Genomic DNA, 24,641 nt, shown 5'->3' on the forward strand with positions numbered 1-24,641 from the left:
TGTACGTTTGATATGTTAGAACCAGTAATGTTTTTAAAATTTTTTAATTTATATGCTTAAATTTTCTTTGTTCGAGAGACCAATTATAATTTTTTATTCATAATCGGAGTTATTTTTGTAACTAATGATTTTTTATTTTATAAATTAGTATTTAAATTGGTTATTATAGTGACTAACAATTTTTGTTCATTAGATTTGGTTATTAATGAGACATTTTCTCGTAGATCGTTGTCATTACTTGAGTCTACAAAAATATATTAGATATACATTTATTAGACATACATTGATTAAACGATTCTAGTGATGATGTTACTTTTTACATGTTTTTGTATATTTATTGTCATGAATAAATAAACTATTTCCTAGTTTTTATCTTGTTATATTCTCAAGTTTGATGTGTTTTGTATTGTTTTGGGTTTTAATTATTTTATATTTGTTTTACCTCTAATATCTATTTTGAGTGTATTAAATAAATTAATAGGAAGTATTTCTGGTGGAGGAAAATAAATAAGAACTCAAAGGAGCATGTTTTAGACAAAAAAAACCAATTTGAAGTAAATACTCGCATTGGACGCCACTGAAATCATGCCTAGTGCTTCAAATATAGAATGTTGTCAAACTGCACAATTCACATTACATCAGTCTATCCATAACTAATTTATATTTTTAACAAGTCAACGCTACATATTTCTGCATATCCATATATCCTTATACTTTAAGAGAGCACTCTATTTTTTCGCATGTTTTATCATTTATATTCTTATAAAGTCTACTATTTATATTTTTATAGACATATTAACTTTCTAAATCTATAAATTATTTTTAAAGTTAATTCTATTCAAAACTTAATTATAAACTTAAAAATATTTATTACTTTTTCCCTTGATCTCTAATTCTCTTTTAGTAAACACACAAACCAACATCAATATGTGGGTAGACATGGGTTTAAAATTAGTTGTTCTAAAAATATTATATTTGATAGGAAAAGGTTAAAACTTAACCCATGTTTACAAAATTGGCTTCTAAGATGAGGATTGACTTTTATTTGTAAATTAGTTTATCACATATTGATATAATATTATCAAGATACCATTATATTGAGGCGTGTGATACGCCGTATTTATGAGCAGTCCAATATGAATCATCAAAACTTTGTTAGAAGTGAATTAAAATCTAACTCAACCCCATAAAATCGGTGTGTAAGGTGAAGATTGCATCCACTTATATAGTGTGAATTAGTATTATTTTGATGTGAGACTTCCAACAAATTCTGTTGCATTCACTTTGTTATTTACTTTCCAATGAAATATGAAGAGAAAAAAGTGAAAACTATGAAAAAAAAATCGTATTTGTCAAAATTACTCTTCTTTTTTCAAAATAATAAATATATGAGTTACAGTTTATTGATACGATTCCTTAATTTTAATTAATTTAAAAATGAATTATTTTTTTCTCATCCTAATATACATATATCTAAAGGAACCCGTGATGAAGCTACGCCAAAGTGGTAATAATAAAAATATTTATGTGTCCATAACGTGCCCAAATAATAAAATATTTCGTTTTGATATGCATGACCCAAATTAATTTAAGAGTTTTAAAAACTTACATGTATGCTTGAACGTGGCATGGCATGAGAAATAAAATATGAACGAAACTGATGGCATGAGAAATAAAATATGAACGAAACTGATGAAAAACTAGTTCATATGGTTTGCTATTATGATCAGTTGCAGAAACACTTTATGTTTAAGAAAGCACGTTTCGACCCGTTCTCTTCCCTCGATCTTCGATCAGGATTATCTGGGATTCTTTTTCGATATTTTTTCTCTTAAATTATTATTTAATTGTCACACCGGTGACTTCTTTTCTTTTCTTTTTTCTCTTTCTTTTAGGAAGGAGTCTAAAAATCATGTGCTAAAAAGAATGTGATGATATTGCAATTGATTTCCTGTCTAGGATAAAATAAAATAAGTAAGTTGAAAATCTTCTAATAATGTCTTAAACATAATGTAGAAAATTAAAATATAGAACATGAATTATAAAAATAAGTTAAAGATAAGAATATTTTTTTATAATTGTGAGACATCACAATAAAAGAAAAAAAATATTATATATAGATCTTGGGAAAATCATAGGTTACCAAATTTTTATTTTATTTTTTACATTTGACAAACTATCTATTTAGATAAAAGAAAGTACTATTTTATTATTTTATTTTAGTTAAAAAATAAAAAAATAATCTATTTTAATTTTATTTATAAAATTTTTGTCAAAATTGTCAATTTTTTTTTGTCAAAAACTAATGTTATTATATCTTGTAAGGATTACATCATCGAAATATTTTATTTCAAGAGATAAATTAACTTTTTGTTTTATATTTATTGAAATTAGGCGTATGTGTTAATAATGTTAAACAAAAATTATCAAACGGTAACCAATTTTATGACCAACAAATAAATTTGGAGAATAATTTAGTGACCATTTTTGTAATCAAAAACTAATTTAAAGATCAATTCTTTTGTTAGCCAAAACTATTAAAAACTAAAATAATTAATGTTAGTGATCAATTTACGTACCAATTCATAATAAAAATTATTTTAGTTATCAATTTAGAAATTAATTGTAAGTTTTTGAAACTATTTTAGTTATGAATAATTGTTAATTAATAAATTGATATCTAAATTGTTTAATATAGTGACTAATTATTTTTTATCATTAAAATTAATTATTAATCAAGGATTTTTTTAGTGCACCTTAGTTAATTTAATTTACTGCAATTATATATGCAATTGGTTACTCTAGATGACAAATAAAATTCAATTTATCACTAATTTTGATATTAAAGAAGAATATTTGGTGATATCTAAAGTTTTAAACAAATGTGTTATATTTCTTCTGTTATCATTCTTACACTGAGTTCTTCATTTTAAACTACTACTGAAATTATCTTAGTGTATTTCATAATTTATTTTTAAAAATTTATGTAATTCTTTCTTTAAAAAAAGAATTATATATGTATTTGTGGTGTTTAAAAACAAATGCAATTCTTATCACTAACTTTTTTCAATGTTAGTTAGTATTGAAGAAAATAACACGTACTGTGTGTGTGTGTGTGTGTGTGTGTGTGTGTGTGTGTGTGTGTGTGTGTGTGTGTGTGTGTGTGTGTGTGTGTGTGTGTGTGTGTGTGTGTGTGTGTGTGTGTGTGTGTGTGTGTGTGTGTGTGTGTGTGTGTGTGTGTGTGTGTGTGTGTGTGTGTGTGTGTGTGTGTGTGTGTGTGTGTGTGTGTGTGTGTGTGTGTGTGTGTGTGTGTGTGTGTGTGTGTGTGTGTGTGTGTGTGTGTGTGTGTGTGTGTGTGTGTGTGTGTGTGTGTGTGTGTGTGTGTGTGTGTGTGTGTGTGTGTGTGTGTGTGTGTGTGTGTGTGTGTGTGTGTGTGTGTGTGTGTGTGTGTGTGTGTGTGTGTGTGTGTGTGTGTGTGTGTGTGTGTGTGTGTGTGTGTGTGTGTGTGTGTGTGTGTGTGTGTGTGTGTGTGTGTGTGTGTGTGTGTGTGTGTGTGTGTGTGTGTGTGTGTGTGTGTGTGTGTGTGTGTGTGTGTGTGTGTGTGTGTGTGTGTGTGTGTGTGTGTGTGTGTGTGTGTGTGTGTGTGTGTGTGTGTGTGTGTGTGTGTGTGTGTGTGTGTGTGTGTGTGTGTGTGTGTGTGTGTGTGTGTGTGTGTGTGTGTGTGTGTGTGTGTGTGTGTGTGTGTGTGTGTGTGTGTGTGTGTGTGTGTGTGTGTGTGTGTGTGTGTGTGTGTGTGTGTGTGTGTGTGTGTGTGTGTGTGTGTGTGTGTGTGTGTGTGTGTGTGTGTGTGTGTGTGTGTGTGTGTGTGTGTGTGTGTGTGTGTGTGTGTGTGTGTGTGTGTGTGTGTGTGAACAAGTATAATCAAACTCTGCACATTTTATAGCTGTTGCCATCCTATCTATATTATACAGATATACAGACATGGTATTAATGGGCTAAATAAATAACTATATAGAAGCAACTTGTTTGTATAAAAAATAATGCTGAATTTCGTAAAACGCTGTGTTCACTTCATTTACATTTATTAATACAAAGAGATTTATTATCTTATTAATTAGATCTATCAACCTATCTACCAATACTTTTGTGTATAAATAGGTGAGATTAGAGCTTGGGTTCCTCACAACTCTCTACTCTCAAATATCAAAGCATAATCAGATATAAGAATTTGTTGTCGCTATAGCAATGAGTTCAATAGTGGAAAGGAAGAAGTTGGTGAAGGGGAGGGTGGTGTTGATACGGAAGAGTGTGCTTCAAACCATAAGCACTGTCAAGGGTGTCGTTGCCACTGGCATCAAGACAATTAACGACGCAGTCGAACTTGATTTCACTAAATCAGTGTCTTTCAAGTTGATTAGTCGTACCAAGTCAGAGAATCGTTAGTCTTGCTTCTCGTGAAACTTTACTTTTTCTATAATCAATGTTTAAAAAATTATTTATTATCAAAACCAGTAGTTTATATCATATATGATGATTCGAAATCTCTGCACTCCTTGAACTTGTACTGTTTTCTCGTTATTTTTGAATTTTGATTTGTTTGCATTTTGCAGCAAGCAATCCTGCTGGAAAAGTTGGAAAGGAAACCCATTTGGAGAATAATGTTTCTGTGTTACGAACCTTGGGAGAGAGAAAGGAGGAATTTGATGTTTATTTTGAATGGGATGATAAAGATATGGGAACTCCAGGAGCATTTTACGTAAAAAATGAAATGAATGATGAGTTCTTCCTTGTTAGTATGACTCTTGAATATCCAACTCAACAAATAACTGAACTAGAGGACCAGAATCATATTCACTTTGACTGTAACTCCTGGGTTCACAACCATAAGTCTTACAAACGCATATTCTTCGCCAACATTGTAAGTAAAATCATGATCGTTGTTGTTTCCATTCTTAATTTAAGTGAGAAACGTATGTGCTTATGAAAAAATATGCATTGCAGCCCTATCTTCCCGGTAAGACACCAGTGCAATTACAAACGTACAGAAAAGAAGAGTTGAAGAATTTAAGGGGAGATGGATCTGGAAAGCGTGAGAAATGGGATAGGATTTATGATTATGATTTCTATAATGATCTGGGCTTTGTTGACGGCGATGGAGCAGAAGATCACCCAGTTCTTGGAGGCAACGAAAACTATCCCTACCCTCGTAGGGTTAGGACTGGAAGAAAACCTATCTACAAAAACAAAAATGGTGAGTTACATTTTATCACGTGTCTAAAGAAAGGCCTAGTGACGTGACAAATAAAAGTTTGGACAGGTGACAAATACGAGGAACAAGACGACGAGGATTATTATGTGCCAAGAGATGAAAATTTCAGTCAGGGGAAGAGGACAGAATTCACTCAAATAGGAATGAAAGGTTTAGGTGGAAGAGTCGTACCTTTGCTCACATCTTTGTATTTAAAGAGCACGTCAAATGAATTTAATGGCTTCGAAGAAGTGTTGAAAATGTATGAAGGTGGAGTTAATCTGCCTCTATCTATCACTGGAAACGCTACTCCTCCAAGTGCCCTTAACGTCCCAACTCCGGACGTAATCAAAGGTAGTAACTATTCTTCACTTGGAACTCCGACATAACTACTTCCAATTTTATTTTATTTTTGTTATAATTTTGTATAGAAAGCAAGTTTGCATGGGTGACTGATGAAGAATTTGCAAGAGAGATGATTGCCGGTGTAAACCCTGTTGTAATTCGGCTTCTTAAAGTAAGTGCAAAACATTAATTTTATTGTTAGATCTATATATGCTGAATTTCATTCTAATTATTGGATATCTTTATTAATGGCAGGAGGAGGATTTCTTTGTGCCTGCCAACCTAGTTTGCAACTGTACTCAACCCAGTACAGTAACAAAAAAAGACTTGGAGGCTAACATGGATGACGTCAAAGTAGATGAGGTAAATAATACACACGTACTAAACAAAACACAATTTTGATATCTTAGAAATATAAACTGGTTCAGTATTTTTTATACTTGAACTTGGATTTATTCTTTCCGGCATGGAGGCACCCGATGTGATGTTGTTTGTGATTCAAAGGTATATCAAATTATCAAACTGATCACTCAAATTAAATTTGTGGAACAGGCAATCAAGAATAGGAAATTGTTCGTATTGGATTACTACGAAACATTCATGGCATATCTGACGAAGATAAACGACCTTCCCTCAATAAAGGCTTACGCCACCAGGACATTCTTGATCTTAAAAGATGACGGCACACTGAAACCACTTGCTATTGAATTAAGCAAGCCATATATATGTCCATGTGGTCTTCAGCTTGTCGAGACCACAGTGGTGCTGCCTGCAGAAAGAGGTGTCGAAAGTACAATTTGGCTATTTGCCAAAGCTCATGTTGTTGTAAATGACACCAACTACCATCAGCTCATAAGCCACTGGTATATATATAACAACTCTATATACCACAAACATACATATGCAAGATCCATAATGTTTTACATCCTACACACATACATATGCAAACATGTTTAGTCTATGCAGTATGAAATTTTATCTCGTGTTTGTCACAGGTTAAATACTCATGCAGTGATTGAGCCATTTGCAATAGCAACACACAGGAATCTCAGTGTACTTCACCCCATTTACAAACTCCTGCATCCTCACTTCCGTGACACCATTAATATCAATGCACTTGCTAGGAAATCCCTAATTAATGCGGGTAGCATTATAGAGCAAACGTTTTTGCCAGGGCCCTATTCAATGGAGATGTCTTCTGCTGTATACAAGAATTGGGTTTTCACTGACCAAGCTTTACCAAAGGATCTCATCAAAAGGTAAATTAACCCTATTAACTATGGGAAAATATCATACCGATAGCGAGAATTGAGATAGCCTTGTTATCAAAATAACTTTTTTTTTTCCTTCTTATGATTGATTTAGAGGTTTGGCGTTTGAGGATGGGAATGGTGACCTTAAGCTTGTGATAGAGGACTATCCTTACGCTGTTGATGGATTACAAATATGGAATGCTACTAAGCTCTGGGTACAAGACTATGTGGCTCTGTATTATTCAGACGATAATGCAGTTAAAGAAGATACCGAATTGCAAGAATGGTGGAAGGAAGTTGTGGAGAAGGGTCACGGTGACTTAAAAGGACAATGGCTTAAAATGGAGAGTTCTAAAGTGCTGGTTGATACTTGCACTACCATTATATGGATTGCTTCAGCTCTTCACGCCGCTGTTAATTTTGGACAATATCCTTATGGAGGTTATATCATTAACCGTCCTACTCAAAGTCGAAGATGGATCCCAGAACCAGGAACTCAAGAGTATGAAGAGATGACCAAGAATCCTCAAAAAGCTTTTTTGAAAACAATTACTCCAAAATACCAGACCATTATTGATCTTTCAGTGATGGAGCTACTATCAACCCATGCTTCAGACGAGGTATATCTTGGACGAAGGGACAGTCCAAATTGGACTTCTCATCAACGAGCACAAGAATTGTTTGAAAGATTTACAGAACACCTGGAAAAAATCGAGGAAGAAATCTCGGATAGGAACAAGAAGAAAGAACTTAGAAATCGAACTGGACCAATCAATTTGCGCTACACTGTGCTTCTTCCTACCAGTGGTCCAGGGATTACTTATAGAGGAATCCCTAACAGTGTCTCTATCTAAACGCTTCGTGGCTTCCTTTTCTGTGCTGCTTTTACCTTTCAATATTAGTCGCATGTTACGTGCATGCCTCATTGTGTTTGTTTTTGTTTTTGTTTAAGCCACGTTGTCTTTCATGCAGCTTTTGTACCCTGATAAATAAGCTCATCAGCAAATTTCCTTTTACAACTGGGAACCTTTGTTATTTTGGCTTTCAGTTGTATTATTCAAGAGTTATTATCATCATCAATATTATCGTTTTACATTTTATCTAACTCATTTTTGTTCCTTTCTTCTTTCTCTTTAATCATATATTTTATTCAAAAAAAAAAAGCCATGTGATTAGTAATTGAAGTTTAAAGATTGTTCAAAAATTGTTATTGTTCTTAATCTTCGTACCACCATCAAGTTTTAATCCTCATAATTCTTCTCACGTCATTGTCAAAAGATAAGAATTGGCCCAGTTGGTTCCCAATGAGGGAAACCCGGTGGAGTAGACACTTCTTTTGGTTTTTTTTATCAGAATCTATTGTATATTGTTACTGTTTAAAATAACTTATGGCAACATTTTTGGTGTTTTATGTTCGATTTGCAGTGATACAACTTGCTTAGATTTTTCGGTCAAATAGTGCATACTTAGTACTCGTAACAAAAGTAAGAAATTTAAAACAAAACATGTGGAAACATACAAACGTTTTTCTTAAGTAGGAAAATGTGGGCCGACCAACCCTCTTTTGGTGTCTCAATTTGGTTTCTGATTAATTTTGGGGGCTTCTTCTTACACCCCTTACCTTTTCTCCTGTATCCCAAAAATACTTTTAATTTCCACTTTGCCCTTCAGTAAAAAAGAAAAAAGTAACAAAGAGAGAAAAAACATAATACGAATGTAGACATCTACAATAATTTTTTAATTACCACTGTTTCTTAATTTTTGTAATGAAAACATATTCAAATAAATAAAAAAAAATTATCAAACCACTATATTAATCTTTATATATATTATACATTTTGTACTGACCATAATAAATATTATACATATGAAAAGAAAAAAAAATATGTTGTGGATATCGATATTCTCAACATAACCTAACATTAGTTGAAATTGTATTATAGATGTTGACGTCCACAATACATTTTTAATTACTCTCGTTTTTAATTTTTTTTAAATGAAAACATACTCAAATAAATGAAAAACAATTATCAAATCATAATATTAACTTTTATACATATTATACAATTTGAATTTATAGATCATAAATTTTATACAAAAAAATTATATATGAAAAGAAGAAAAAAGTATGTCGGGGACATGACCAGAATTCCGGCGTCTATAGTTTGTTAAAAATTTAAAAAATATCAACGCTTTTTTAAAATGTTTTACTTGAGTGTTTGAGTATACTCTTTGGTTTTGCAGAGAACTGAAGTCTGTAGCTCTGCTATTAGGGTTAATTTTTGAAAATTTACATGTCCGCCAAGGGACCCTATTGCATCGCTGTTATATAACTCACTTTCTCCTTTCCTTCGTTGATGTAAACTCACGTTTTGCTCCATCTTTCACTATTTTCACCATTTGCTGCTCCATTTGTGTTCCATTTCCAACGTTGTTGCACTTGCGAGGTGCAATTTCCGTCATCGCCGCACTTGTGAGGCGCCATTTCCGTCGCCGCTGTAGTCCTCTCAATTCTTCCTCTGTTTCCACCTTGTCCCATTTCCACCGCCGCTGGCTCACTCGTGAGGTTAGTTCTCTCTTCCTTCTTTTTCTAATTTGTTAAGGCTTGTTATTTTCTTCCTAATGCACACATTTTATGCCGCCATTTGTGTTCAGGTTTTGCATTCAGGTAGTATTGTTGTAGTACTTGTTTCCCTACTTCCAAAACGTGTTTTGCACTACTACAGTCCTCCCTCCATTGTTGCGATTCTTAGCCTTTGCACTTTACACTGCCAAGTTCTTAAAAAATTATATGTTTTTAATATGTTGTTAATATATTTTTTTTGTACGATTTGATATGCTGAACCAGTTATGTTTTTAAAATTTATTAATTATATGCTTAAATATTATTTGTTTGAGATTATTATCGTAGTGAGTTATTCTTAATTGACCGTTTGAGATTTAATATGAAAAATATTTACTATTTCCAAAGTTTTTTGAACAAATTGTACTTTTTAAAAATTAATGTAAGAGGAGATAGTACTAATAAAAGTGAGAGAGAGAAATAGATGTAAATTAGGGTGTCAAAGTGAGTTAATTTAGTCTATTTTGGGTTGTTTTGTTCTTGATATGAATTGGTTTGTGTTGGAAATAGTCTAAATGTGAGTAAAAGTTTCACATTTGATAGAAAAGAAAAAAGTTAATCATTATATAAAAATAAAGACTTATAACATCATTATCTTAAAGTTTTGGGATAAAAGTGATGTCAAATTCTTAAATGTATAAGATTAATGTCATATATATTTAAAACTAGAATTTACTATAAATCATATATATGAAAAAATATATAATCTAACATTTTTTAAAACAGGTCAGAAATTACAATCCGTCTTATTACATGATAGGCGGGTGAACTAGCTCACAACTTTTTTTTTTATTTTTATTTATAAATTCTGTTTGTATATATACTTATAAATAAATAGTTTAAGCAAATTTAACCATATAAATATTTTTTAAGCTTTTAATTGATCAATTAATATTTTTAATTGGATAAATTAAAATAATTATTACATTTACATGTTAATTACTTTATTATAACTAATAATTAAAATTTAATTTTTAAATATTAATGATTTAAATTAGAATAATATTGTATATTTGCATTTATACGAAAATATAATATAAAAAATTTAATCATTTTATTTATTTTTAATTTTAAAAAATAAAATAAAAACAGATCAACAAGTCAGAGGCAGACTAAACCGCATTCGACCCTCCAATTTAATAGATTATGTGGATCGAGTCAAATTAGACTAATGGGTTAAAAATAGCTGTCCGGATCGTTCGATCGGGTTTCAATCCACTTTCCACCCATTAGTCATCATAAAATAAATAGTGTTATTTTGTTGTCCACCGATAATTATCAATACATAAAATATAAATTATGAACTGATAATTTATATTTACTAGAGATTGTTGGCAAAACTTATCTGTCTCCATTAGTCAAATAATTTTAACATAAAGTAAAATGAAATAGATTGATTGAAAAAGCTTTAGTTCAAGACCTTGAATATTCAAAATGAGTTAATATTAGTAAAGACTCTTGTATTATTTTGTTGACCATGAACATGTCAAAACTAATTGAAATAATATTAATATAAAATAAAATGAATGAAATGACAATCGTATGAATGACGTACGTGAGAAGAATGATGAGGATTCCAACCTTTTAAGCATGCAAAAGAACATGAAATAATAGGGTTTCAGCATGGACCTTCCTTAAAACTTCCGTGGTAATAGAGATTAAGAACATAATATTCATTGATGATAATAATTCTTGAATAACAGATAGAGCTGAAAGCCCAAATGTTCCCGCCATGAATAACAGGAAAAATGAGCTTATTTATTATTATTAGGGTACAGAAGCAACATGAAAGAGAATGCGAGTGAGTTCAACAAGAACACACACAGTGATGAGGCGGCATGCACGTAACATGCAGCGGTTATTGAAAGGTAAAAAGCAGAAAGCAAAAGGAAGTGAGTTCCTCTGCGAGGGTTTAGATAGAGATACTGTTAGGGATTCCTCTGGAAGTCAAACCCGGTTTACTGGTGGGAAGAAGAACAGTGTAGGGCACTTGGACCGGTCCAGTACGATTTTTAAGTCCTTTGTTGTTGTTTCTGTCATAGATGTTATTCTCAATTTTTCCTAAGTCATCTGTAAATCTTTTAAACAAAGCGTTTGCTTCTTCATCAGCAGTCCAAATGAGACTGTCCCTTTGTCCAAGATAAACCTCGTCTGAAGAATGGGTTGATAGTAGCTCCATCACTGAAAGATCAATAATGGTGTGGTACTTTGCAGTAATTGTTTTCAGAAAAGCTTCTTGAGGATTGTTCTTCGCCTCTTCATACTCTTCAGTTCCTGCTTTTGGGATCCATCTCCGGCTTTGTGTAGGACGGTTCATGATATAACCTCCATAAGAATACTGTCCAAAATTAACAGCGGCATGAAGAGCTGAAGCAACCCATATGATGGTAGTGCAAATCTCAACCAGATCTTGAGAACTATGAAGTTCAGGCCATGGTGCTCTTAAGTCACCGTGACCCTTCTCCACAGCTTCCTCCCACCATGTTTGCAATTCCCAATCGTCTTCAACTGCCCCATCGTCTGAATAATACAGATCCACGTAGTCTTGTACCCATAGCTTAATAGCATTCCATATTTCTAGTCCATCAACAGCATAAGGATAGTCCTCTATCGCAAGCCTCAGCCCATGAGGTGCACTCACATCCTTCACCGCCAATCCCCTAAATCATCAATCAAAACAAAATATTATTTTTTGGACATATTAATTCTTGTTTCTAATTTAATTAAAAAAGGTTAATTTACCTTTTGATGAGATCGTTCGGTAATGCTTGTTCAGCGAAAACCCATTTCTTGTATACAGCGGCAGACATCTCCATAGAATATGGTCCAGGCAAAAATGTTTGTTCTATAATGCCACCTGCACTCACCAGGGACTTCCTAGCAAAGGAGTTTATGTTGAAGGTGTCACGGAAGTGGGGATAAAGGAGTTTGTAAATCGGGTGAAGTACACTGAGATTCCTGTGTGTTGATATGGCAAATGGCTCGGTCACTGCATGAGTATGTAACCTGTGACAGACAGACACCATTAAATTTCGTACAACATAAACAAACATGTTTGCATATGTATGTTTCTAACAGATTGAGTTGTTATATATATATACCAGTGACTTATGAGCTCATGATAGCTTGTGTCATTTACATTAACATGAGCTTTGGCCAATTGCCAAATTGTACTTTTAACACCTTTGTCTGCAGGCAGCACCACTGTGGTCTCGACAAGCTCAAGACCACATGGACATATATATGGCTTGCTTAATTCAATAGCAATTGGTTTCAATGTGCCGTCATCTTTTAAGATCAAGAATGTCCTGGTGGCGTAAGCCTCTGTTGAAGGAAGGTCGTTTATCTTCGTCAGATATGTCATGAATGGTTCATAGTAATCCAATACGAACAATTTCCTATTCTTGATTGCCTGTTCCACAAATTTAAGGAAGAATTTAAACAAGATATATTGAACTACTTTGTATTTCTGTGATATCACATATTGTTTTCTATTTACTTGGCGTATATTATTATCACCTCATCTACTTTGATCCCATCCATGTTAATCTCCAAGTCTGCTTCTGTTACTGTAATGCGTTGAAGACAGTTGCAAGTTGATATCCATGGCAATTCAAGCTCATCCTTATTCTGCCATTAATAAAGATGTCAAGCAATCAGAAAGAAAGGCCATGACAACAGAAGAATTGAACATCAGTAAAATTAATATTTGCACTTACTTTAAGAAGCCGAATTACATTAGGGTTTACACCGGCAATCATCTCTCTTGCAAATTCTTCATCAGTCATCCATGCAAACTTGCTCTCTATAAAAAATCATAACAAAGAAAATAAAATTGACAGAGAGTGTAAGGTTTGGAGAGTATAGTTATATATGCCGAAGTAGTGAAGAATAGTTACTACCTTTGATTACATCAGGAGTTGGGAAGTTAAGGGCACTTGGAGGAGTGTTTCCAGTGATAGATATAGGCAGATTAACTCCACCTTCATACATTTTCAGCACTTCTTCGAAGCCATTAAATTCATTTGATGTTGTCTTTAAATACATAGATAGCACCAAAGGTCCGAGACTTCCACCTAAAGCTGTCTTTGATAATTGAGTGAATTCCGCAATCTTCTGATCACTGAAATTTTCATCTCTTGGAACATAATAAGCGTCAGCTGGTACCTCATAATATTCACCTGTAAGCACATAATTTTATAAGCATCATCAAGACAAGAATTCAAACTCTTATTTCTTTAGACCATGTAATTCAAACTCACCATTTTTGTTATTCTGGATGAGTTGTCTCCCAGTCCTAACCCTACGAGGGTAGGGATAATTGAGGCCTCCAAGAACTGGGTGATCTTTTGGTCCATCGCTGCCAAGAAAGCCTAGGTCATTGTAGACATCATAATCATAAATCCTATCCCATGTCTGACGCATTCCAGTTCCATCTCCCCTTAAGTTATTCAACTCTGCTTCTCTGTACGTTTGTAATTGCACTGGTGTCGTATCAGGAAGATATGGCTGCAATACGTGTTTTTTTGTAAGTATATGTATAAATTTCTCAATTAAATTAAGAATGGAAACAACAATGATCATGATGTCACTTACAACGTTGGCGAAGAATATGCGATCCGTTTTGTAACAACTATGGTTGTGAACCCAGGAGTTACAGTCAAAGTAAATATTGGTATGGTTGTCGTGTTGACTTGGATATTCAAGAGTCAAACTCACAAGGAAGAACTCCTCATCCATTTGGTTTGTGACATAAAATGCTCCTGGACTTCCCATCTCATTACGATCCCATTCAAAATAAATATCAAATTCCTCTTTGATCTCTTGCACAGTTCGTACCACAGAAACATTATTCTCCAAATAGGTATCCTTTCCAACTTTTCCAGCCAAAGTCGTTGCTGCAAAAATGCAAACAAATCAAAATCAAGAAATAAACGTAACTATTTCTGAAAGATTGAACTGAAAAGAAAAAGATGAGAATGAGAAAGAGAGAAGACTAACGATTCTCCGACTCGGTACTACTAATCAACTTGAAAGACACAGACTTAACGATATCAAGAGTGGGTATGTTGTTAACTATCTTGGCACCAACAGTCAGAAAACCCTGTGGAGTGTTAATGGTTTGAGCCACACTCTTCTGTACCAACACCACCTTCCCCTTAATCAACTTCTTCCTTTCCACTATTGAACTCATTGTTACTGCAAACAATTTCTCACCAATGCTCGATATTTGAGAGTAGTGAGTTAGTTGTGAGGAACCCAAACTCTAATCTCACCTATTTATACACAAAACCATATGATGGTCATATTCGTAAATAAAGGAACATAAACAAAGATGATAGATCTAATAATAAGATATAATAAATCTCTTTCTATTTATAAATGTAAATGGTGTGAACACTCAGTTTTAGGAAATTGAGCATTATTTTTTATAACAAGTTGCTTCTATCATAATTAAAGATAAAAAATCGTAATTAGTTCATTTTTAGCCAGTTAATGTCTGTATAATAGATATATTATATAGGATGGTTTATTGACGACATTTCTTGATCTGTTTTGCTGCTCGAAAAATTAAGCCTAGCAACATGGTTGGATTTACAACTATATCTTTCAATAAAGAAGAATGTAAGGACTTGTTGCATTGAAACTAACAGAACCAGAACAAGTGCTACTGACTGTATTCAAAGTCTTTTTGGGTTAAAAAGCCATATCATCACAGTCACCCGAAGGAGTTGGACTTGGAAGTTCATCATTTGTAAAAAGGGAACTTCGACCAAACTTCTGTGGAAACAGCTTTCAAAGCATCAGTTTCATACAGATGAAATTTAGAACCTTCACTGTCAACTTCCATTTTCCCAAGCTGCATCTTAGTTGTTGAACCAGATTTAACCGTGACCTCTCCCACAGATAAAAACCCTAATCCTAATTTAATTTCACTATTATTTTTTTAAAAGAAATTTCCCCTTCTACGTCACTCTGTTCTGTTCTTCATTAATATCAAATATTATCTATCAATTCAAATATTCTTCATTAATATCAAAATAAATTCAAACAATACTGATAAATTGATTTTTATTTGCCATCTAGCCAACTATATTATTGCAATAAATTAAATTAATTAAGGGCTGTTGTATTAACACGTAGACCTAATTTCAATAAATATAAAACAAAAAGTTAATTTATCTCTTATTTTAAAATATTTAGACGATATAAACCTTGCACCCTCTATAATATTTTTTTTCCTATTCTTCACTTACTTTTATAATTTATGTTCCACCGTATAATTTTCTACATTATGTTTTAGACATTAGAACATTTCCAATTCACTTATTTTATTTTATCCTCGACAGGAAATTAATAGCAATGTTATCACATTATTCTTAGATTCCCTTCCAATAAAAAAAAGTAAAAAAGAAGTCAATGGTTTGACATGAAAAACAATTTAGAAGAAAAAATATTGAAAAGGAATCCTAGGCAACCGCGATCTAAGAGAACAGGTCGAAACGTGCTTTCTTAAACATAAAGTAAAGTGTTTCTAGTGGAACATAAATACTATTTTTTTTTCAATAGATAATAAAAAATATTATATAACCTAAGACTTTAACTCATATGCAAAAGTCAAGTCATCTTAAAAAACATAAAACCTTATTATTGTGATTTAATATGAATAGAAATTTCTGTTGCAGCAATAACAACCCATATGAACTATAGTGTTTTTCTTCATTTTCGTTGATATTTTATTTCTCATGCCACGTCAAGCAGACATGTAAGTTTTGAAAACTCTTAAATGTATTCATTTTTGTCATACATCAAAACAAAATATTTTATTTGGGCACCTAATAGAAACATAAATATATTTATCATTACCACTTGGCATAGTAGCTTCATCACGAGTTCCTTTAGATATGTATATTAGGATGACAAGAAATTAAGTCATTTTCAAATTAATAAATTAATTAAAATTAAGGAATTGTATCAATAAAATGTAACTCATACATTTATTATTTTGAAAAGAGAAAAGCAAATTTTGAAAAATGAGATTTTTAAATAGTTTTCACTTTTTTCTCTTAATATTTCACTGGAAAGTAAACATGAGGAACCAAGTGGTATATTTCCTTTTACTTTCCTTGCTACCAAAGAGGAATGTATTTTCTTTTTAGTTGTTTTTCTACACTAATAATATTTCACGTTACATTTTTTTTACAAACAATATGTCATCTTTTATTCTATATTGAGAACGTATATATAATGATTCGAAACAAAACCATGTTCAGTGCTTCAGATTTTGAAGTAAAACTTAACTTTGTATTGAGAAAGTATAAAGGCATATTCCATTCATATATACTCACTCACTCAATATTCAATCTAGAGATAGCAGGATGATTTCATTTATAAACTAAATATGAAAATTTTCATCTACTAATTAACTTAGAGTGGATATTTATGATGTAACTAGAAGTTGTTACGATTAGTCTATGTGTTAATATTTTCAAAAGAAGTCAGGGTAAATATGGTGGTAGTTTTTTAGTTTTTTTAAAGATGCAGATTTCTATTTATGCTGAGTTTGTGAAATTATTTATGTTTTGAAATACGTTTGGAGGAAAGACATTGAGAACCTTTAGTTAGAGGATAATTCTACTTTAATTCTTTAGTTTGTCATGATTTATTGGATCAACAAGTTGGATCTTAGAGGAAGATGACATTGGTGTTTGCATTCATATAAGTATATATGCAGTTTAAAATTTTTCATAAAAGGATTATTGTGTTGATAAGTTAGCTAATTTAATAAAGACTCAACTAAAAATACTAAAAGTTATTAAAAATTTAAAACTTGTTATGAACTAATGATTGTCCATTGATTTGATATATTTACTTATATGATTGATATTCATATTATTCATTATTCTTTATGTAAATATTTGTATTAACTAGTTGAATCTTTTTCCTTTATGGATTACTTGTTGTATCTATAAATAAGACTCTTGCTATCAGTAATAATACACATAAAAGTTGCTCTTCATTATCTCATTCTTTATTCTTCCTTTACTTCTTCTCTTTTTCCATAGTTTTATTTTATAACACGTTATCACTACGATGCTCCAACCAACTGAGGACTAGTGAAAGCCTTTTCTTTCTAATGCTTCAAGTATTTTCTTTTCCAATTGTTGCATCTTGGAAAAGCATTTTCTTTAAGCAATCAATTGCCTTTGGAACCAATATTTGATTATTCTAGTTGCACAATAAGGTTTGGATTTACATCTAATGGATGATGTTAGAACCTATTTGTACGGTTCTCTTGAGAATCATATTTATATGAAAATCCCTAAAGGATTTTATTTGTCCAACAAGTAAAATTCTAAATAGGGTTATTCAATAAAATTGAACAAACCCTTTTATTGATTAAAGCAATCAAGACGTGGCATAACCGTCTTATTGAATACTTATTAAATGAAGGATATAGAAATGATCCTACGTACTCTTGTATTTATATGAAAAGATTCAAAAATGAATTTGCCATAATTATTGTTTATATAAATGACATAAACATCGTTGGAATTCCTAATGAGCTCACAAAGGCAATTGATCGCTTAAAGAAAGAATTTGAGATGAAGGATCTTGAAAATGCAATTTTTTTTTTGAGATTACAAATTGAGTATTTAAACAAAGGTATTTTTTATACATCAAGAGGCTTATATAATTAAGGTGCGTAAAATGTTCTAAATGAACAAGTCACATACATTGTGCGTTCTAATAGTTGTGAGGTCGTTAGATGTTGATTAGACCTTAGGAAAATGATAAAAATCTTCTTGGTTCAGAAGCACCATATCTTAATTAATGTCATAGAAACACTAATGTATCTTGCTAATTATACTCGATTTGATATTACATTTGTTGTAAATTTGTTAAGCAAGATATAGTTCTTCAACTACAAGAAGAAAATGGTTTAGACTAAAACGTATACTTCGTTACCTTAAGGGTACTACGAATATGTTCCATTCAATTGATTCTGAATCAGACCTAATGGGTTATGTATATGCATGTTATTTTACATATTATCACAATGTCACAATGGTTGATCACAAATAAGATGTTTGTTCACATGTAGTAGCACATTAGTTTCATGATGGTATATGAAACAAACCATAGTAACAACATCGTCTAATCATACAGAATTATGACAAAAGTTTTGAATATGTTTAAAATGTGGGTTACCACGATATAAGCAGAAAAACAATATTGAAGATAATCAAGAAATAAAAAAAATGATGTTATCTCTTTTTAAATAGTTTGGTAACTTCCAATATTACCCAAACATAAGTGTTTGTTTGCAAATTCAAAAGACATTAAAAAACATTAGATAACATGCAGATATAAGAAGATGTGATGGACTACTTCGTCATCCGACTAATTCGATGTAATGGACAAATATTGATCAAGAATTCCCCTAGTTTAGTCAAGAATGTAAAATTCTTCAATTTGGTTTAGTTACGAATGAAATGAATCCATTTGATAATTTAATAAAAATATCATAATAGCATTCATTCAAATAATAAACTGGGTCACAATTTAGAGAGGGATCACATTTCTCTATTAAAAAAACAAGAGGATTGAATTGAATCAAATAAATATATATAGAGACACAAAATACTAACACGTATAACACTACCCTACAATACCATATGTCATTATCTTGTAGTGCCACGTGTCCACCACAAAACTTGAAACGTGAGTAACAAAACATTTTGCAAAAGAAAAAAGAAATGAACTCAAAATACTGCTAACCAACACGAATATGTCTTTACTGCATTTTGTAAAGTACTAAAGAAAATGATGAAACTGAGTTAATTTTCAAATATTAAGACTTAATCGAAACAAAAGTAAAAGTGTAGACTTACTTTCAACTTTTCAATCAAAATGAAAACGAAATTAATAATTTTTTTTTTTACATTCTAGGATAAAGACAAATCAACTTTTTATACCCCCTTATTAAACTGCTCCGGTAGATGAAATAGTTGGTTGTCGTTTTTGGAGTTGTGTGTGAAAGAAAGGAATGCATGGATGGATCATAAATTTTATCCAAAAAAATTTATATATGAAAAAAAAGGTATATTACAGATGTTGACATAATTTGACATCCGTTGAAATTGTATTACGAATGTTGACATCTGCAACGTATTTTTTAATTACCTCCATTTTTTTAATTTTTTTTAATGAAAATATACTCAAGTAAATGAAAAAAATTTATCAAACCACTATATTAATCTTTATACATATTATACAATTTTTACTAGAATTTATGAATCATAAATTTTATTCAAAAAAATTACATAAAAAAAGAAGTATGTTGTGAATGTCGACATTCGCAAAATAACCTAACATCCGTCGAAATTGTATTGCATATGTGGTGCTAATTTCTGATGTTATTTTGTTGGCAAAACTTATCTATCTCCATTAGTCAAATAATTTTAATATAAGATAAAATGAAATAGATTGATTGAAAAAACTTTAGTTCAAGACCTTGAATATTCAAAATGAGTTAATATTAGTAAAGATTCTTGTGTTATTTTTGTTGACCATGAACATGTCAAATATTATTTATCTCAACTAGTAGCCACTTGAAAATTAATTGAAATAATATTAACTTCGTGGTAAAGGATTCCTACCTTTTAAGCATGCAAACCAACATGAAAATAGGGTTTCAGCATGGACCTTCCTTAAAACTTCGTGGTAATAGAGATTAAGAACATAATATTCATTGATGATAATAATTCTTGAATAATAGAACTGAAAGCTCAAATGTTCCCGGGAATAACGGGAAAAATGAGCTTATTTATTAGGGTTCCAGTGAGTTCAACAAGAACACACACAGTGAGTCGGCATGCACGTAACATGCGGCTGTTATTGAAAGAAGAAAACAGAAGGAAGCGACGACGAAGCGTGCATTTAGATAGAGATACTGTTAGGGATTCCTCTGAAAGTCAATCCCGGTTCACTGGTGGGAAGAAGAACAGTGTAGGGCATTTGGACCGGTCCAGTACGATTTTTAAGTTCTTTGTTGTTGTTCCTGTCAGAGATGTCTTTCTCAATTTTTCCTAAGTCATCTGTAAATCTTTTAAACAAAGCGTTTGCTTCTTCATCAGAAGTCCAAATGAGACTGTCCCTTTGTCCAAGATAAACCTCGTCTGAAGAATGTGTTGATAGTAGCTCCATCACTGAAAGATCAATAATGGTGTGGTACTTTGCAGTAATTGTTTTCAGAAAAGCTTCTTGAGGATTGTTCTTCGCCTCTTCATACTCTTCAGTTCCTGCTTTTGGGATCCATCTCCGGCTTTGTGTAGGACGGTTCATGATATAACCTCCATAAGAATACTGTCCAAAATTAACAGCGGCATGAAGAGCTGAAGCAACCCATATGATGGTAGTGCAAATCTCAACCAGATCTTGAGAACTATGAAGTTCAGGCCATGGTGCCCTTAAGTCACCGTGACCCTTCTCCACAGCTTCCTCCCACCATGTTTGCAATTCCCAATCTCTTTCAATTGCCCCTTCGTCTGAATAATACAGATGCACGTAGTCTTGTACCCATAGCTTAATAGCATTCCATATTTCTAGTCCATCAACAGCATAAGGATAGTCCTCTATCGCAAGCCTCAACCCATGAGGTGCACTCACATCCTTCACCGCCAATCCTCTGAACCATCAATCAAAACAAATTATTATTTTTTGGACACATTCATTAATTGTTGTTTCTAATTTAATTAAAAAAAGATTAATTTACCTTTTGATGAGATCCTTCGGTAAAGCTTGGTCAGCGAAAACCCAATTCTTGTATACAGCGGCAGTCATCTCCATAGAATATGGTCCAGGCAAAAATGTTTGTTCTATAATGCCACCTGCACTGATCAGGGACTTCCTAGCAAATGAGTTTATGCTGAAGGTGTCACGGAAGTGAGGATAAAGGAGTTTGTAAATTGGGTGAAGTACACTGAGATTCCTGTGTGTTGATATGGCAAATGGCTCGGTCACTGCATGAGTGTGTAACCTGTGACAGACAGACACCAGGAAAGTTACAACACTAAATCTCGTACAACATAAACAAACATGTTTGCATATGTATGTTTCTAACAGATTGAGTTGTTATATATATATATATATATATATATATATATATATATATATATATATATATATATACCAGTGACTTATGAACTCATGATAGCTTGCGTCATTTACATTAACATGAGCTTTGGCTAATTGCCAAATTGTACTTTCAACACCTTTGTCTGCAGGCAGCACCACTGTGGTCTCGACAAGCTCAAGACCACATGGACATATATATGGCTTGCTTAATTCAATAGCAAGTGGTTTCAATGTGCCGTCATCTTTTAAGATCAAGAATGTCCTGGTGGCGTAAGCCTCTGTTGAAGGAAGGTCGTTTATCTTCGTCAGATATGTCATGAATGGTTCATAGTAATCCAATACGAACAATTTCCTATTCTTGATTGCCTGTTCCACAAATTTAAGGAAGAATTTAAACAAGATATATTGAACTACTCTGTATTTCTATTATATCATATATTGTTTTCTATTTACTTGGCGTATATTATTATCACCTCATCTACTTTGATCCCATCCATGTTAATCTCCAAGTCTTCTTCTGTTACTGTAATGCGTTGAAGACAGTTGCAAGTTGATATCCATGGCAATACAAGCTCATCCTTATTCTGCCATTAATAAAGATGTCCAGCAATCAGAAAGAAAGGCCATGACAATAGAATAATTGAACATCAGTAAAATTAGTATTTGCACTTACTTTAAGAAGCCGTATTACAAGAGGGTTTACACCGGCAATCATCTCTCTTGCAAATTCTTCATCAGTCATCCATGCAAACTTGCTCTCTATATAGAATCATAACGAAGAAAATAAAATTGACAAAGAGGGTAAGGTTTGGAAAGTATAGTTGTATATGCCGAAGTAGTGAAGAATAGTTACTACGTACCTTTGATTACATCAGGAGTTGGGAAGTTAAGGGCACTTGGAGGAGTGTTTCCAGTGATAGATATAGGCAGATTAACTCCACCTTCGTACATTTTCAGCACTTCTTCGAAGCCATTAAATTCATTTGATGTTGTCTTTAAATACATAGATAGCACCAAAGGTCCGAGATTTCCAGCTAAAGCTGTCTTTGATAATTGAAGGAATTCCGCAATCTTCTGGTCGCTGAAATTTTCATCTCTTGGCACATAATAAACGTCAGCTGGTACCTCGTATTCTTCACCTGTCAGTACATAATTTTATAAGCATCATCAAGACAAGAATTCAAACTCTTATTTCTTTAGACCATGATAAAGTATAAGTCACCATTTTTGTTATTCTGGATGAGTTGTCTCCCAGTCCTAACCCTACGAGGGTAGGGATATTTGAGGCCTCCAAGAACTGGGTGATCTTCAGGTCCATCGCTGGGAAGAAAGCCTAGATCATTGTAGACATCATAATCATAAATCCTATCCCATTTCTGACGCATTCCAGTTCCATCTCCCCTTAAGTTATTCAACTCTGCTTCTCTGTACTCTTGTAATTGCACTGGTGTCCTACAAGGAACAAATGGCTGCGATACGTATTTTTTCCTAAGTATATATACATTTGTCAATTAAATTAAGAATGGAAACAACAATGATCATTTGACTTACAATGTTGAAGAAGAATATGCGATCCGTTTTGTAACAACTACGGTTGTGAACCCAGGAGTTACAGTCAAAGTTAATATTGTTATGATGGTAGTCGTGTTTAATTGGATATTCAAGAGACACACTCACAAGGAAGAACTCCTCATCCATTAGGTTTGTTACATAAAATGCTCCTGGACTTCCCATCTCATTAAGATCCCATTCAAAATAAATATCAAATTCCTGTTTTATCTCTTGCACAGTTCGTACCACAGAAACATTATTCTCCAAATAGGTATCCTTTCCAACTTTTCCACCCAAACTTTTTGCTGCAAAAATGCAAACAAATCAAAATCCAGAAAAAAATGAGAAAGTATAGTGCATGTTTAAGGAATGTAGAAAGACTTTTTTACAATATCATTTGATTTCAAGTCATCGAATAAACGTAACTATTTTTGAAAGATTGATAATAGGAAAACTTGTATACTGAACTGAAAAGAAAAACATGAGAATGAGAAAGAGAGAAGACTAACGATTCTCTAACTTGGACTTGGTACAACTAATCAACTTGAAAGACACGGACTTAGTGATATCAAGAGTGGGTGAGTTGTAAACTATCTTGGCGCCAGTAGTCAGAAGACCCTGAGGACTGTTAATGGTTTGAGCCACACTCTTCTGTACCAACACCACCTTCCCCTTAATCAACTTCTTCCTTTCCACTATTGAACTCATTGTTACTGCTAACAATTTCTCACCAATGCTTGATATTTGAGAGTAGTGAGTTAGTTGTGAGGAACCCAAACTCTAATCTCACCTATTTATACACAAAACCATATGATGGTCATATTCGTAAATAAAGGAACATAAACAAAGATGATAGATCTAATAATAAGATATAATAAATCTCTTTCTATTAATAAATGTAAATGGTGTGAACACTGAGTTTTAGGAAATTGAGCATTATTTTTTATAACAAGTTGCTTCTATCATAATTAAAAATAAAAAATCGAAATTAATTCATTTAGGCAATTAATGCTATGTCTGTATAACAGCTATAAAACATGCCGCGTTTGTGTATACCATCCTCAGATTCCTTGATTATACTTGTTTCGTACTCAGAGATCAAAATTTAAATTTTGGGTTTTATACCTGTATCATATCATTATTAAACCAGGGTTATACCATCCTGGTCTAAATATTTTTTCTCACAACAATTTAAGAGTTAGAACGAAAATTATGATCACTAATTAATCTAATGTCAAAATAACACGTATTCAATACTAACTATAACATTTAAAAAACTTATAATAATTTCGTAAGTTATGTATGAGGAGAAAGATGATTTATAGTTTGTTTCTGTTTGTGTAAATAAAGGATATGTAAAACTCAAATAAGGTGTTGTTGGAGGATTTAGTAGGGAAAGTACTTCTCATTAAGGCACGTTTAACCAACCAATTATTTATAATAAACCTCAATTATGAATTGGGTAAGAGTGAGATGTTTT

General features: G+C 32.4%; 3 protein-coding genes across 3 annotated transcripts; 1 reads left to right on the top strand and 2 right to left on the bottom strand.

Annotated features, from left to right (window-relative positions):
* The first annotated feature begins 4,196 nt into the window (after positions 1-4,196).
* Positions 4,197-7,922, top strand: LOC114165654 (seed linoleate 9S-lipoxygenase-like). The gene is made up of 9 exons (XM_028050226.2): positions 4,197-4,438; positions 4,611-4,918; positions 5,002-5,251; positions 5,318-5,602; positions 5,680-5,765; positions 5,849-5,956; positions 6,146-6,456; positions 6,589-6,852; positions 6,959-7,922. Exons 1-9 carry the CDS (start codon positions 4,246-4,248, stop codon positions 7,698-7,700), a joined length of 2,547 nt encoding a protein of 848 aa, XP_027906027.2. The 5' UTR covers positions 4,197-4,245; the 3' UTR covers positions 7,701-7,922.
* A 3,193-nt stretch (positions 7,923-11,115) lies between these two features.
* LOC114166737 (seed linoleate 9S-lipoxygenase-like) lies at positions 11,116-14,730 on the bottom strand. Its single transcript, XM_085667610.1, has 9 exons — positions 14,471-14,730; positions 14,066-14,367; positions 13,732-13,978; positions 13,372-13,650; positions 13,189-13,274; positions 12,989-13,099; positions 12,571-12,881; positions 12,212-12,475; positions 11,116-12,129 (listed from the first exon to the last, which is right to left on the bottom strand). Exons 1-9 carry the CDS (start codon positions 14,661-14,663, stop codon positions 11,382-11,384), a joined length of 2,541 nt encoding a protein of 846 aa, XP_085523736.1. The 5' UTR covers positions 14,664-14,730; the 3' UTR covers positions 11,116-11,381.
* A 5,468-nt stretch (positions 14,731-20,198) lies between these two features.
* Positions 20,199-23,910, bottom strand: LOC114166742 (seed linoleate 9S-lipoxygenase-like). The gene is made up of 9 exons (XM_085667615.1): positions 23,671-23,910; positions 23,162-23,466; positions 22,833-23,079; positions 22,471-22,749; positions 22,284-22,369; positions 22,084-22,194; positions 21,666-21,976; positions 21,249-21,512; positions 20,199-21,161 (listed from the first exon to the last, which is right to left on the bottom strand). The coding sequence occupies exons 1-9, from the start codon at positions 23,867-23,869 to the stop codon at positions 20,414-20,416; spliced, it is 2,550 nt and encodes an 849-aa protein (XP_085523741.1). The 5' UTR covers positions 23,870-23,910; the 3' UTR covers positions 20,199-20,413.
* Between the last annotated feature and the right edge of the window lie 731 nt (positions 23,911-24,641).

This window comes from Vigna unguiculata, chromosome 10 (assembly GCF_037176805.1).
Source record: "Vigna unguiculata cultivar grain cowpea cultivar isolate G323 ecotype 2 chromosome 10, ASM3717680v1, whole genome shotgun sequence".
NCBI lineage: Eukaryota > Viridiplantae > Streptophyta > Magnoliopsida > Fabales > Fabaceae > Vigna > Vigna unguiculata.

Excerpts from the sequence above, each read along its gene's own strand:
- LOC114165654 (XM_028050226.2), top strand. The coding sequence starts at position 4,246 with ATGAGTTCAATAGTGGAAAGGAAGAAGTTGGTGAAGGGGAGGGTGGTG. Across the intron at positions 5,252-5,317 it reads TATCTACAAAAACAAAAATG|GTGACAAATACGAGGAACAA; the intron begins GTGAGTTACATT and ends AAGTTTGGACAG. Across the intron at positions 6,853-6,958 it reads CCAAAGGATCTCATCAAAAG|AGGTTTGGCGTTTGAGGATG; the intron begins GTAAATTAACCC and ends TGATTGATTTAG.
- LOC114166737 (XM_085667610.1), bottom strand. The coding sequence starts at position 14,663 with ATGAGTTCAATAGTGGAAAGGAAGAAGTTGATTAAGGGGAAGGTGGTG. Across the intron at positions 13,651-13,731 it reads CATCCAGAATAACAAAAATG|GTGAATATTATGAGGTACCA; the intron begins GTGAGTTTGAAT and ends ATGTGCTTACAG. Across the intron at positions 13,275-13,371 it reads AACTCCTGATGTAATCAAAG|AGAGCAAGTTTGCATGGATG; the intron begins GTAGTAACTATT and ends GATTTTTTATAG.
- LOC114166742 (XM_085667615.1), bottom strand. The coding sequence starts at position 23,869 with ATGAGTTCAATAGTGGAAAGGAAGAAGTTGATTAAGGGGAAGGTGGTG. Across the intron at positions 21,977-22,083 it reads ATGGGATCAAAGTAGATGAG|GCAATCAAGAATAGGAAATT; the intron begins GTGATAATAATA and ends TTTGTGGAACAG. Across the intron at positions 21,162-21,248 it reads CCGAAGGATCTCATCAAAAG|AGGATTGGCGGTGAAGGATG; the intron begins GTAAATTAATCT and ends TTGATGGTTCAG.